Source organism: Phaethon aethereus (genome assembly GCF_964289735.1).
Source record: "Phaethon aethereus genome assembly, chromosome: 5".
Classification (NCBI taxonomy): domain Eukaryota; kingdom Metazoa; phylum Chordata; class Aves; order Phaethontiformes; family Phaethontidae; genus Phaethon; species Phaethon aethereus.
In genome coordinates this window covers 9,441,552-9,457,293 of record NC_138579.1, presented here as the reverse complement: position 1 = coordinate 9,457,293, position 15,742 = coordinate 9,441,552, and the positions used below count along the sequence as shown (strand labels likewise).

The following is a 15,742-nucleotide window of genomic DNA, read 5'->3' as shown; positions in this document are numbered from 1 at the left end:
TCCCAAAACACACATTACTCCTTAAAAAGACGAATGAGCCAGACTTAAATAAAATAACCACATCCTGATTAATGTTGCGTCATCTGGAAACCCTTACCTACCTTTTTTTTTTTTAAAAAGAATTAAAAGAAATAGATATCCTATATTGAGCTCTAGCTAGCATTTGAAAGAAAAAAGGATCCAACTCTTAAATCAGCAAATTTTATCAGCTGAGCCATGCACCCCTAATGCTTCTGAAAGCTTATTAAGACAAACATGTTGCCATGAAGACTTTAGAAAAAGGTTCAGGCCCCCAAAATAAGAAAAAGACAGAGCTCCTTGCTCCAACTGCTCCATCCTCTAAAATAATCTAACAAGTTACTTAACATTTGCCCAGAAGAAATTCCCCAGATAAGATTTCCAGTGGATCCTTTAATCCTAGCATTCTTTCTTTGGATGCAAACCTAAATGTTTGTTCATTTTGCAGGTAGCTCCTCCTTCTGCCAGGCAATTCGTATCAAAGCTATTCCAGGATCCTGTTTCCATTGTAGCTAATTCTCTCTCCTCTCAGCTGACATTATGCCAATCATGTCAAAGAACAGAAACTAAAAACTCAAGGGCATAGTGAAATGAATTGTTGGAAACTGATGCAGGCTGACCAGCAAACAGATGGCCAGCAAAACCACAAGAACCAAATGGGAGGGGAGACTGATAAATGATTAATAGTACAGGTCAGCTTCACTTTGGAGGTGTCTCATCAAAAGTTGTTTACTTCGTAAACTTTAGAGGAGTTGTCTTGTTCTACCCTGACCTGCAGGTGTACCCAGATTTCACCTTCAATACTGCAAAGTGCTTTCATCAGTAATGCGAAGTCACAACAGCAATTAGGTGGGCCAAGGATTCCTCCCATCCCCTCTACCAGACTGCAGTTCCCAGAATTCATTAGCTACAGAGCTCACCCTTTCCTCAAAATCCAGGAAGACAGAGATGTGGGACCTGAGGAGTACAATGGGGGCTTGCTAAGTATTCAGATGGTCAAATGGTCTATTTTAGCTTCCCTCTTGTCCCTGAAAAAACACCTATTAAGGGTATCTAATATACTGGACTGTTAAAACACTAACTGTAAATGACAAGGACTCTCCTACTTTAAGATACCTTTTGTAACTGCTTACTGGAATGCACATGAAGTTTATTTCCTCACCCCACAGTTAATTTACTCAATCACGTACCGTTCCTACCAGTGGATACAGGAATCCAGCACCAACGCTGGCCCGAATGTCTCGGATTGGCAGAGTAAAACCCATAGGTGCTCCTTTTTGTTCAGGGTCATGAGACAACGACAAGTGAGTTTTAGCCATGCAGATTGGCAGGTTTCCAAATCCCTGGGAAAGGCAATGAAAAGAGAGAGAGAAAGAGGAGAGAAATAAGTGAAAAAACAGTAACTTTTCCTGTCCACAAATGTAATTGCTCTATTCTGCCATTCTCTGCAGACATCAGACGTTTTATTAGGACATTTTACTCCTCACGATGTGCTTCATCCACAGCTTGTCAGATCTGTTTACCATTCTGCATCCCCATTCCTTCTCTCTCAAACTCTCTTCCTGTCCCCTGCTAAGTATTAAAGGAAGAACCACCATGGCCCCAGCACATCCAATGGAGGAAAAAAGTTAATGGTATGGAAGTGCTAGATATACAACCTTGGTAGCTAACTTACTTTCTACTCTCTTCCCAAAATGTTAATTTAAACAGCTCAGAACTAAAGTTCTTGTTCAGCTGAGGTCAGTTAATTAGAAATGTTTGATCAATATAATTGCATGTCATGAGGAAGTGGCAATCACATGCCTACAGTATTTTGATGGGCTTGTAAAGGAATATACAAGAAACACAAAAGCGAGAAACTATATATGCCAGTAGTAAATGGACTGCAAAAGCAAAATTATTTGAGCATGCTGTATACAAAGAATGGCTAGTTCTCACATTGCTCCTCTTCAAAGTCCTTTATAGACCTTCATTAATGCAGAAGTGGGTAAGTTCACAAGAACGTCATGCTAGAGAAGGGTAAAAGCAACACAACAACCAGAAAGCATCTAATTCAACCACCAGATGCCAGGTTCAAAACTTATAAAAGTAGTGTTTTTTCCACAAGAAGTATTGCATCACCTCTGGAACTCTTTCCCCAACATAACTGCGACTACCAAAAATACATATGCATTCAAAAACCTGATTAGGCAATTCAGTGGAACAAGATTTAAAAAAATAACCATCAGAGACTATTTAGCACCAGTGTGACCACTTGTAGTTCCCCAATTCCCAAATTGCTGAAGGATTGGAGAACACTTTCTCTAGAGAACACATCTCTAGAGAAAGATCACTGAATCCGCCTGCCCTTCTCTCCCCATACACTATCACGGATGTTCTACTGGGCCAGATGAGTTCTATCCTCTCCACTAGAAGCCAGGGCCAATTTCTCCCTCCACCTACCACCTCCTCTTCCTCTAATGAGTCCTGGACAAGGACATGATTTGAGTGATGATTCCCTCCACACACAGTTTGAACACCACTGTTCAATATGAACATGTTAAATGAAAAGCACCAGTGGCATCAGGTGACATGGAAAACTCACTTGCTTAGTGTACAAGGCGACTTTCTCCTGTGCTTCTGGAAGTAGCTCAATGTCACTTGCCCCGTAGATCTGCTGTGCAATAAGCTTGATCTTATCTATAACAGGGAGCTAGAAAAAGAAGACAGGCAAGTCAGTGTGGCCGAACTACAAAGAGCCGTAACATCACAGCAGCTTCACAATCCTTCATACATGTTGTGCAATGCCCATCTGCAGATACAAGAGCTATTCCTATTTGCTGTAGAACAAAGCTATACAGTAATTCGAGGGTTTTCAAAACACATTTCATTTATCTTGCTGCAGTTGCTTCTCTTGGTAAGAGGGCAAAACTAGTTTACTACAGTCAGAAACAAAAAGATACACAACAGCATTTCTCATAAGCTGTGCTTGCATGTTAATTATCCCACTGCAAAAGAGGCATCTTGATTCCCTCTGAAGTCTAAGTCAAAAAATGAACAAAAATAATTTGAGGGAATACAAATTAATGGTTAAATAAGAGCACAAATAAGACGTTAAAGAGAAAAATTGAAAGCATCTGTTAAAGAGCCAAAATACATATAATGACATTGCTCTGTACCTTATTAGGTTCTTAAGAGGTGCTTGCTATTAAAGGAGGACTCAGGCCATAACCTGGAAACAGTGACTTCATTACCTCCAAGTCACCTGTCAAATTTGCTTAATGTTCAAAATCATTAGAAATACACACACACACACACTCTTCCACCCTGACCTGTAGTATGACCCCATATGGCTTACTTGCAGAGAAAAAAAAAAGTTAGAAATGGACAAATTCTATTCCATAGCCTGTTGCATAGATTCCCATCCTGAGCGACACATGCACCCAGGAGCTCTGCAGTAAGGTAACAGGGTTGGTCAGGCTTGTTCCAGTCCGTGCTCTGACAGGAATGCATGTCTCAAGTTCAAGTACTAAACTTCCCCCTATCCTGGAACATGGTTACCATGGTAGAAACCTGTTTGTCATCTCTAGCAGAGTCACAGCAGCATCTTTGAAGGTCAAAAGCCAACAGTATTTCACTGGGTAGTCAGAACAACAAGAACTGTCAAACTAGGTCTTTGAGACTGGTGGAATAAATGTTAAGTTCTAAAACCAAATTGCTTCTCAGTTTCTCAGAGCAGCCTTTCAGACAGCCTTCAGCAACTTAAGCTAGTGAAACTAACTCCACTTTATGAACAAAGTACCTCTGTAATACTGCAAGTTCTTACCTCCACATTATAGAGGAACCTGAAATTGCTGGGTGTCTGCGATGCTCTCTGAACAGCTTGGGCCAGTGCAATCGCTCCTTTACCTCCCTCTGCCCAGTGAGTGCACTCCACAGCATCGAACGCTCCTGCTTCCTTTGCCAGTTGTACTACAAGGGCCAGTTCAGCCTTTGCGTCTGTTCTTTAAGGAGAAAAGCTTGCAAGTTTGTACTAGAATGCACACATAGTAAATTAAGTTTGTTCTAACTATTTTCACTCTTGAAAAGATCCAAAAGCTGTCCAAAGAAATCACAGAATCCAGCCTTCAGGAAGCTGCTGAGGGGCTATCCACCACAGCCTTCTCCACCTTGGTGAGAGAAGGTTCTCTCTGTTCGCCTCTGTTCCACAGAGGAACAGACACAGCTTCGGAACTACACCAGAAACCCATGACTACTGACGCAGCAGTGTTCCAGGCTTTCTGCCACTTCTGTCCCATACTGGCAATGCAACTCCTGTTTTCATAAGCAAACTCAAAAAAGCACTAGTATTGCTGTTTAGAGATGCTAAGGTGTGCTGTATCATGTTTGCACATAACAAGCTAAAAACCATAATTTCTCTAGATCAGCCAATATGCATTTACTTTAGATGAAGAATACTTAGCTGGCTACTCTTGCTTCAACTGGGGTTGGGGAAGAGTGGCTGGAAAGCTTCCCCGAGGAAAAGGACCCGGGGGTGCTGGCTGACAGCCGGCTGAACATGAACCAGCAGTGTGCCCAGGTGGCCAAGAAGGACAACAGCATCCTGGCCTGTATCAGCAACAGTGTGGCCAGCAGGAGTAGGGAAGTGATCGTGCCCCTGTACTCAGCACTGGTGAGGCCACACTTTGAATACTGTGTTCAGTTTTGGGCCCCTCACTACAAGAAGAACATTGAGTTGCTGGAGCATGTCCAGAGAACGGCAACGAAGCTGGTGAGGGGTCTGGAGCACAAGTCTTACGAGGAGTGGCTGAGGGATCTGGGGTTGTTCAGTCTGGAGAAGAGGAGGCTGAGGGGAGACCTTATTGCTCTCTACAACTACCTGAAAGGGGGTTGTGGTGAGGTGGGTGTTGGTCTCTTCTCCCAAGTAATTAGCAACAGAATGAGAGGAAATGGCCTCAAGTTGTGCCAGGTGAGGTTTAGACCGGATATTAGGAAAAATTTCTTTACAGAGAGAGTGGTCAAACATTGGAATACGCTGCCCAGGGCGGTAGTGGAGTCACCATCTCTGGAAGTGTTCAAAAAACGTGTAGATGTGGCACTTCAGGACATGGTTTAGGGCACATGGTGGTTTTGGGTTAACGGTTGGGCTTGATGATCTTAAAGGTCTTTTCCAACCTTAATGATTCTGTGAACTGGCATCAGCTTTTACACACCTTCCGCCTGCATAAAAAGACCACACACAGATTTATTTCCTGTGCCATACAATGTGCAGAGCCCAAAATGCTTCTTAGCAGGGCATAATTACTGCATACAGCAGACCACTGAACATAGCATGGTTGACAGCACAGGCACCTCACCATCTATTACGAGCTCAGATTCCACATTGTCACAGGCACCTTTTGTCCACAGTAATTTGGCCAATCAGGGTGTAAGTGATGGCAGATAATAGTCATAAAATTCTAAGATAATTTAACCTAAGGAACGCATCTGAAGTGACTAAGCAGAGCTCCCCTATTTATTTGGCATCTTCCAGCAATGCAAAATGCTGCAAACAATACATCAACAGTACTGAAAATAAGAGTTTGTGTTAAACATAGCATATAAGGTGCCACAATTTTATACCCATGTATCACTTCATCCCAGATCACTTACTTGAAAGCATTAACAGCCACTACTACTGGGACACCAAACATCCGTGCATTTTGGATTTGCTTGGTTAGGTTACTACAGCCTTTTGCCAACAGTTGAAGATTCTGCAAAGACGACAGAAAAGCAGCAGCACGTTTTCTCAGGGTCAGTGAAACTTTTGTTCCAAATCCACTATGTCCACAGATAATTATAAAAATGTCAAAATGGGAATGAAACTAAAGGCAAATCCCCAGTGCTGCTTTCTGAACAGTCCAGACCAGTGCATGCTCTTGGATGGAAAACAGGAAAAGGAACGACTACTTCCAATGATCACTGGTTTCAGCTGCCAAGCCAAGGTAAGAGAAATCACTTTTTATCATATTTTTGTTATTCTTAGTAAGTTAATACCCGTGCTCATTAACTCCCCACAGTAAAGCCTCACTTTCCTCTCTGACACATTCCTCTTTATGTATTAAATATTATTAGCAGTGAATTTCACGACACTTGTTTGAAGTCTGTGGCAACAGCTTTTGGTTTACACATTTACATTTTGCAACATCAGAGACTATTCATGGAAATCCAGACACTTCATCCCTTCCTATGCAAAGAATATTCCATACAAAAGCTCCACAAGTGAAAAAGCTGCAGCAGTGTAAAAAGAGCCAGACAGTTATCCAAGTGTACACCACCATTCAAAGCCCAAGGATAGAAGCTGAGACTTCAGTTCACTTTCCTCTCTGCTTGTAAAGGAGAAGGAGAGGGAGTAAAACCAAAAACTGTTGCTTAGAGGGGCACTCTGAATATTTTCAGAGACAATATTTCAGCCAAGCAATTACTCCATACTGAGAGGGTCAGGGAACACAGAGCAGGTATTACTATGAAAAATTGAGCACACAGACAATTGCATGAGCTCAGGAGAAACAAAAAGGCTCTGAATACTGGCTAGGTAAAGTACAATAAATGCTTGAAAGAGCAGAGCCAAAGTAACATCATAAAAAAAAAAGAACATTACAGCCTGTATGAGGAGGCATTTCCCTAGCAGCTAAAGAAATGACACGCTAGCTATCCAGGTGCGCACTGCATGACTGCAGTTAGTTGGTCAACTGTCACAACAGGTAAAGAAGGTTACCTCTTCCATGTACTCCTTCGGTAAAGGTACCCCAGCAGTTACCTGGGGGAAAAAAGGAAACCAAAAATAAAAAGATGGAACCCCCAAAGATTTTTATCCATTACAGCAATTCGTGCTTGATTCTTATTAAATGGCATCAAGATACAACATTGTACTCCAGGCTTCAGGATCAGAACAACAGTAACAGTCCCTCAGGCCTAAAGAAAACCTTGCCTAGTACTTACTGCAGGCCCTCCTCCATGCATTTTCAGAGCTCGGACAGTAGCGACCAACACCACCACATGAGGCCGGAGACCAGAATAGCGGCACTTAATGTTAAAGAATTTCTCCATGCCTATGTCTGCACCAAATCCTGCTTCTGTAACTACAGTAGGAATTAAAAGAAAAGAAGCTTGTGAGAGGTTGCTGGGTGGAAAAATAATGCTCTTATTATATAAATCAGAAGCTTCTTCCAAGACAAAAATCCCAAAGACAGTCACAATAAAAAAAAAAGGCAGATCCCTCCCTGCAAAACAAACAAAAAGTAAACTAAAAACCACACCCCACACACTTACCAACAAAACCCTCTTTACCCACAAGCTTCAGGGCTATTTTGTCTGCCAACACTGAAGAATTCCCATGTGCAATATTGGCAAAAGGTCCAGCATGAACAAACACTGGTGTTCCCTAGAAAAGGGGGTGTGTAGGAGAGAGACAGAAAGAGAAAATCAGAGGGTACAATTTAGGAAATCTGCAGTATTTCAGAAGCTAAGTACTATGGTACTTGAAGGTAAAGCAAAACACAGATCTCAAAGCCTTCTGATCAAACATTTGTTATCACTAACAGGGACTACAGGGCAAACAGAATTATAATAATCTGCACAAGTGGTGCTATTAATCCTCTTAGGAAAAGGATGGCTAAATCCCAGCAACTCTTTGCCATTCTTCTGCATCCACAGCATTTAGATTCTCAAAACAGTTCCTGGCATTAAAGACAACAGAACAGAGACACAGCAAAGTTTAGTGCATTTCCTCAGGGTCATCCCACATGCCAATGGCAGACCTAGAAAGAAGCTAGCCTTCTTCCCTAGCCCTGAACCTCGGGCAGGAAACCACAGTAAACTTCCAACTCTAAGCCGAGTAAGCACACACTGATTGTGATGAATGACCTAAACTGGTTGCTTCTTGGCTCTGAGAATGCAAATCATCTGTGCTCACCTCTAGTGTCTGCATGAGGTTTGGTTTAACAGCATCTTTCATCAAGACAGCCAGAGCACCAGTCACTCCCTAAAAGAAAAAGGGAGCAATCAGTTTCCAGATGGACTAAGATACTAAGACAGTTCTTACGCAGTGTCAAGGCTCTGCTTCTGTCCTGGTGAGCTTTCAGGACCAGAACCAGCAGTTGCTCTAGATATAACTAACTCTAGTCAGGGCAAGGCAGAATAATGACCTTGACATTCTGTGATTTCTGCTAGAAGCAGCCTCTCAGTTGTGACCTTGCTTGGCCATCACTTTGTAGCGAAGGCATAAAGAACAATTGCTGTTTCAATGCTATAGCAAGGTCAGTAAACAGCAGCAGTGAGAGAGTAATCCTTAGGTACGTATGGTTTATTGTAGGCCATTCAGCAGCACAAAGCAACATTCTTGGGTTTTGCAGGTAGATTTGTCTTGGACTTTTTTCCTTCCTCATTTCAGCAACTAGGCTTTACGTACTGGACTTAAAATGTCCTAACAAGCTGCTACATCCTGCCCAAGTCTCTTGTGCAGAAATAGCTTTTAAAGTGAACCTCTGTGCTCATGAGAAAGACCAGGCTGGTATCACGAAAGGCAAACACTGGAGCTCACGTTTCCTCTGAGGTGCAGCAATATACCCTGCTGCAATTCTGCTTCCTGCAAAGTGAAAGCTTCTGATTTCATCCATATATCTTTTGGGAAGAGAAAATGAGGATTTGGTCGTCCTTGTGACTGACACAGTCCAGTGGAAACCAAACCAGCTGTTACCCAGCACTTGCAAAAGTAACTAGAATGGAAATGTTTACAGCAGTTAGAAAAACCTTGAACCATGATTTCCTTCTCTTCCCTTTTAACTTCATCTGGATTGTAGCACTCAATTATAGGAAAGATTTTTTAAAAAAGATATTAGCTGCTTTGTTTCATTAGTACCAATCTTGCCACGTGAAAGCTTATTTAACATTTCATGGATAAACTTTAAACTTCAGTCATCTCCAGAAAAATGAACCTACAGAGCAAAATTTCCATGGCGACATTTCAGGCCTGTGTCACTCAGTGGCACTTCAATTCATGCCATCTCTAAAAACCTGTAGTCACTTTTTGATACCACATTTCTTCCCAGTTTCTCTGTGCTTCCTGATAGCACACTCTTGATATTGGTTATACAATAGCAGAAGGACACAGATGTCATATTGTGCTAGTCTGGCCTCTGCAATCACCACGTTTCTGCCTGCATGAGGAGTATGTAACACAGTTTTAACAATGCAAGCCAATGGCTGCCATCAGTGCAAACACATAACATTCAAGAAAACCTGTTGGACAGGTCTGATACCATCCTCCAATCTGCAGTTGCTATGGACAAAATAAAATATAATTAGATTTAAAAAAAAAGTAAAAAAACCCCTTGAGATTAAAGACTTCTATCACCTGGACTCTACATAAAACTCAGAAGCCACTCCCCACCCCAGCACCATCTGCCTCCACTGCTGATGGGCAGCAGGAGAGACTCCTGTTTTCCAGAACAGGGTTTAATTCAGGTACTTAAACTGGCACCATGCTAGCAGTAGGAACTAAAATCTCAAAGCTGCCTACAGAATTTTGGCACATGCTCTCCCTCATTCCCAACAAATGTCTCATATAAGGACATTTACACATAAATGGTTCCCAGCCTAGGCCTTTGCCTGCAAGATGAGAGTCAGGCCACATTGCTAATCTACTGTTTCTTAGGCTTATCCTGGGAGGAAGTAAAACAAACAATCAAACAAAACCCCAAACACACAAGAAAACAAAAAAACCCCACAGCAAGATAGCAAGAGGAAGCTAAGTAAGGTAAGCTTTAGTGCTGTCCCACCCTGCTGGAAACACAGGTCAGGATACCCACCCTGTGGATTCTTCTATCCCACTGGAAATGTTAATTCAGAAAATGCAAGACAAACCTCACTAACACCACATGATGAAATTTGTAATAGTCTTGCCTTTTGTAGAGCAGGCTGTGAAATATCTACTATACAGGACAGCAGTAAGCACCAATATCATACCTCTGTTGACTAGTGCAACAGTCCTGAGCCTGTTCTCTGTCTTGAGGCCAAATGACAGGGCCCAGTTCACATACAGGGCTAATTCCCCTTCCCTTCTCCAAACAGGGTTGCCATCTTCAAAACATTTATTGGAGGAAGTGTCTGGGGCACAGGCTATTCCCCTGACACCACACTGAAGCACCATTTGGGAGAGTGTTAGTTGACACACTCACAAGAACTGTACTAATAATTATTGTATGGACAGCTGCAAGACAGTGCTGCAGCTTGCAATTGCTGCTTAGGACTCTTTTACCTACTGGTAAGAGACGTCACCAGTGCTACTACATTCAGCACTTCATGCAGTGGAAATTAAGGGTTTGTGTCCCTCATCAAAGGCTGCTTTATGGAGTCCTGGCACTTTTTGTAAAGTGTTCGGTTTTATAGCGTTCACAGCCTCCGAGAATAAGATATTTCATTGTCTGTAATTAAATTTGTGTGAGGCTTTGTTCCTGCTCAATATTTTCCTCACTCCAGGGAGCCTGAGAAACAGGATGGGCATCAGAATGCAATCCGAGTTCTTCAATTCATAAATATGCTTTTTATCCAGAAGCCACCTTGTATTTCCCCATTAATTCCTACGGTGCTAGCTTCAGCTTGACACATCGCATATCACACGGGACCCTTTGTCCCTGCCCAGGACAGAGGCGCACACACACACTCTCTGGGTAAGGCGCTAGATTTCATCTTTGATCTGCTATATGCTAAGGTCTTTTCTGTACAGAAGTGCCTCTATGCTTTTCAGTCCAAGGACTTTCAGAAGTCATAGGAAAAGCATTTAAGAACTGAATGATTCTCTTACAAGGTCATCTGCTGTCACTGGTTCTCCTCTCTTGCTGGAAGCTACTACCATTCTGCCCAGTCGCTTTTTCATATCATCCAACCCATCAGAGAGTGCTAGAACTGCCATGATTTCACTGCTCACTGTGATGTCAAACTGAGCCTGCAAGAGATGAATGAAGAACATGAACTCATCAAGATTCCCTAGCAGCAATCCCTACCTCTGTTAAATTATTGAAACAAGGGCAATGATCACCATCATAACAAAACAAAACACAAACAAAAAAACCCCCACAGACATACAAATATAGAAGAAATCCAAAGTATTACTCCCAGAACATACTTAATTTGATTTGGCCATTTTAAACTAGTTTTTTTTTTCCTGCAAAATTAAGTAAAAACTACTTATTCCATTGCTATTACATGACTCTCTCCTGGCACATACATTAGTGACTCATGGAAGAATGCTTAACACTAACAAATTGTATTTTTGAAGACTGAGCTTACTAACTCATCTGATTATCACTGAACAGTACAGTAAATGACCAAAAAAGAATAACCAGATTCTACAGGAAATGAAGGGTAGAATTCATCTGACATTATACAGACACCTCCACTGAAGCTAAGCACCCTAGGGACATTTCAAGTCAACAGAAAGAGGCTCTTCTGAGCACAATTCATTTGAACTATTAATTTGACAGTTACTTAAGGGATGAGAGGAGTCACAGCCCAGATTGCCTATTTTACTCTATTGATTATATAATGAATCTAGACAATAAGCTCAGATACTGTGTGTAGTTTTGGGCAGATATATCCCACTCAAAGCATCTGCAGTGGTGAAGATTAGCCATTGCCATGTGTCATACTTACAGAGGGCACTTGTGTGCCACTTATTAGGCCACAGTCATCCCAGTTTGGGAAGCCAACATTCAAGAGAGAACAGACAATAAAACTAAACACTGTACACTGGTAGCAAATTTAACTGCTTGGCTGAAAGGACTTTCTGCTTTCTCTTTAACAAGATACTTGTAAAAGATGGAAACATCTGGAGTTACAGAAACTTGCTTTAGGACCACGTTTTTCAAAGTACTTTTTAAAACATGAAAGAAAAGAGAACAATTACCATTCGTGAGAAGCCTTTTTCTGTTGGAGACTGTCCAATAGTGATTTTCCTAAGGAACCTGTCATTTGTGTCCAGTACTGTGGGGAATGCAAAGAGAAAGATAAGTACGTTGCAAGTCGAAGTCACATCTATGTCCTATTATAAATGTTCAGCTAGATCACTGATGGAGAGAGCGTGGCAGTTTGAGAAACCATCCTCTCCTAAAGAATGGCAACTGCTACTCAGCGTGATTCTTCCCCAAAACTGAACTGCAAAGTGAGAATACCAACAGTCACATGCAGACCCTGTGCTGCATCCAGAGGGAGTCTACCTCCCTTTGTGCGCATTAACCACAAGTCCAAAGCCTCTCTGAAAAGCAGAGCTGCTAGTATTATTCTAATTGCTTTTTCACTGCCATTAGTCAATGTGAAATCAGGAAATTATTACAGCCAAAGAGAAATAAAATTATAATTTTATAAGTTAAGTGATAAAATGGTCAGATTTTACCATTTAGTGAGAATAGTTTCACAGAACCCCAATAACTCAAATTACCTTGGAAACACAAACTATCAAATACTGGATTAAATTTGCTTTTTCTTATGATCAGTTTGAAAAATGTTAAGTATTTTATAACATATTTCCCATGAGGCAAACTACTTTAAAAACCTTTTAAACATCTGGCCTTTATTTGCTGTCAGTCCCCAAAAGAGCAAGTGGGCAGATTAAAACTGAGTTTAAAGCCAGAGCAGAACCTTCTCCTTGCTCACAAAGGTTTCTCAGTCAGGCAAAAAGGCTGTTGGCTACAGTTGCCAAACTCAACTCTCTCAGTGACTTACAAATCCAGAAACACAAACTTGTACCAGTTAGTGAAGTTCTAAACTTTGTGAGTTCAGAGCAGATTCAAGCCCCTGCATCAGACCCTTTAGAAATGAGATTCCAGCAGCAGGCACCTGTCCCACCAAACAGAAGGAGAGGCCAGCGCTGTCCTCTTTCCCATCTTCCCACGAAACACAGTTCCTGCTGCACTTGCAAACCTCTCTTGACACACATTTTGTTTCTTAGTAATTCTTTCACTTAATGACTCTTGTACCTCTTTGCCATGTTATGGTGCCTGGGTCAATGTCCAATCTCACAAATAGGTTTATTTCTTCCTTTGTCAAAGCCGTAGGATTAGTTTTGTTAATGCCCAATTTCTATGGGAGGAAAGGACAAATAAAAGACAAAAAGGTATAATGAAGAGATTCACAGAAACGAACTTTTCATTACAGCAATGAGCCTTCGGCAGCAGCATGTGCATATTCAGAAATAAGGAGGGGCTGCCTTTTGGTGCCCCTTCTCCTAGACCCCACAACATACGATGATCCATATCTGTGTGTATCTGGAAGCAGAGCTTGCTGCTGGCCAGCTAGTAAAGGGCAAGGCAGACAACAGAGCTCATTAGGGCAGGCTGTCACCAAGCTTTGTGCAAGGCATCTACAAAAAGAGTAAGAGAGTGAGCTCTGCAGTTCCTTACACGCCTTGTTCTAATCATTAGTCTCACATGCTTACATCCATTTCTCATTAGTTTGCCTAGGGTCACTGCACACAGCCATACGTATTTAAAAGACACTGCTTTCAGCATGCTGGTTAAGCAGCACAAAGGAGGAATTAAACAATTCAGTCACAAGGCTGTCAGCATCCCAGAAAGCTGATCTTGAACATACTGAGAGGATGGGCAGTTTGCCAAGTTGCTTAACTTAGAGAAGAATTATCTCAAGAAGCCTGATACAAGCACAAGCTTAGGAATGAGGAAAACGATTGAGCTGATTTATGAACGAGCAAGCTTTTTTTAATTAACTAGACAGCCAAGTTGTGTTTTCCTCCTGAAGAACAGCAGTGAAGAAGAAAGTCTGTTCTCTTCCTCTACAAGCACATAATTTAGAAAAAGAAACAAAGATATCTTTCTGGAGTCTTAGCATCCCGTTCACATCTCAACATTTAATAACCAGAATAGTGGTTAGGGTAGAGTCCCTCAGCAGTCTGTTGGGAACATCAAGAAATACGACATAGTTTCTTCTTTCAGCAGTGGAAACAAACCACACATTCCCTAATGGAGACATTATAGCCAATTAATAAATCGGAGTTTTAGCTTCTGAACTAGTCTGACTATTGCTCTTGACTTCCAAATGGGCAACTGAACCAGACTGAATACTGTACAAACTCTGAATGAGTTTAGCAGGCCCCAGGCTGTCCTCCTAGCCAGGAGGTCTAAGCCCAGTCCAAAACTATTCCCCTGTTAATCCTCATTTTTTGCAGAAGTCAGGGACACATGCTAGTTCACATTAATTTCTGAGGATCAGAGGAGCTATGGTCTGCTCAGGGACAGCCACTCAATGACAAGGCTACTCATTTAACTGGGAATTCTTTTTGAGGGAGAGGAGGGAGTGGGCAATATAGGACACAGGTATTTTTTCCATTTTTCCCTGTTTTCTCAATCTGGATAAAACAAAAACTTCTCTATGTTCTCTTTTTGCTGAATTTTATAGATTGCCTTTTTTGGGGTTGCATTATCTATTATCTATAGCTGCCACATAGGAACTATTAATCTCTAGCTGTAACTGGGTGTTAAGGTACAGAGACTGATTCTGGTCCTTTCTTAAACTGCATTAAGGACACTGAATTGACACTATTAATAAAGGGCACTAATCCCTTTGCCTCTTCCCACTGCGTTACTCATACAGCTATATGATAAAGAGAGTTACATCAATGATTCTTCCCCTTGGGGCTACATCTCGTCATTTTCTGTGCTGTAAAAAGGGCTACCACACTTTTGCACACGATGTAGAAAATAAATGCCAACAGAATGACCTAGAGGACAACATGAGAGTTTCTGTAACCTAGCTCTGCCTATGTAAAGGATGAGTAAATGGAACAGAACCAGAAACCAATGTAAAACCAGTAAACTTACCTGCAGCCTTCGGATCTGAATGTCTGAGAACTTCCTAATACCATTTACAGAAGGCACCAAACGGCTGTAGAGAGCCTTGCAGAATGAAACAGGTAGTTAATTAGCACTGCTGGCACACCCAAAACATCTTGGCCAAAGTGGGCCGGGCTCAAATACATCACAAGAGAGGATCATACCTGGTCAGTCTGAGTTAGCTCATGGAATATACGTGCATCAACAGCAGCAGCGACCAGGTTGTTGGCTGCAGTGATAGCATGGATGTCACCAGTGAGGTGAAGGTTAAACTACAGGAGATAAAACATATCAGTTACCTCATTCTGCTGCAATTTTCATTTCTTTCAATTCATTGTAGACAGATGGAAAGAGAAGTATTAATAGTAATGTTAAAGTGTGTGAGGGTGGAGGGGGAGAGATTGCTCAGTGCAGTATGTGGAAGAGAGGAAAGAATTTCTCTAAAACAGAAAAATGCCTCCCCCACATTTATGTCATTTTACAAACTTCCAGAACAAAGCTTCCAAATAAAAAGGTTTGAGTTTTTGGTTTTGGTTCCTCCCCCCCTCAAGAACAGTTCTCACAGGCTCCTTGACACCTGAGAAGACCGTATGGCACATCTTCATTGCTCCTCCTTCACCTTCCTTCTGACCCACTCTCATTATTTGCACAACAGGTTTCACACATACATTAGCTGAAGCTGCTGCTGCTCCCACAAAGATACCTGAGCTAAATTGAAACTAGCAACCTTGTGTAGTGCTAGCAGTAGAGCTGTGGTTGCACAGAGCTCTGCATAAGCTAACCACTCAAACACAGAGTAACGTAGGCAGAACTTGTAGACCACGTACTACACAGTGACACTGCTAGTAGTTTTCTTGGTTCTA

At 41.8% G+C, this 15,742-nt stretch overlaps 1 protein-coding gene across 1 annotated transcript in view; it reads right to left on the bottom strand.

The window, feature by feature from the left end:
• Positions 1-1,196: 1,196 nt before the first annotated feature.
• The window catches only part of MTHFD1 (methylenetetrahydrofolate dehydrogenase, cyclohydrolase and formyltetrahydrofolate synthetase 1), a gene marked incomplete at both ends in the record, with an annotated part of 41,495 nt that continues 26,949 nt past the window's right edge, over positions 1,197-15,742 (bottom strand). The window contains 13 exons of the mRNA XM_082000969.1: positions 1,197-1,361; positions 2,603-2,710; positions 3,824-4,001; positions 5,650-5,750; positions 6,755-6,796; positions 6,979-7,118; positions 7,309-7,420; positions 7,952-8,020; positions 10,841-10,981; positions 11,942-12,018; positions 13,011-13,113; positions 14,868-14,942; positions 15,044-15,151. Of these exons, the coding sequence (XP_081857095.1) occupies positions 1,197-1,361; positions 2,603-2,710; positions 3,824-4,001; positions 5,650-5,750; positions 6,755-6,796; positions 6,979-7,118; positions 7,309-7,420; positions 7,952-8,020; positions 10,841-10,981; positions 11,942-12,018; positions 13,011-13,113; positions 14,868-14,942; positions 15,044-15,151 (1,419 nt within the window). The remainder of the gene's footprint in view (positions 1,362-2,602; positions 2,711-3,823; positions 4,002-5,649; positions 5,751-6,754; positions 6,797-6,978; positions 7,119-7,308; positions 7,421-7,951; positions 8,021-10,840; positions 10,982-11,941; positions 12,019-13,010; positions 13,114-14,867; positions 14,943-15,043; positions 15,152-15,742) is intronic.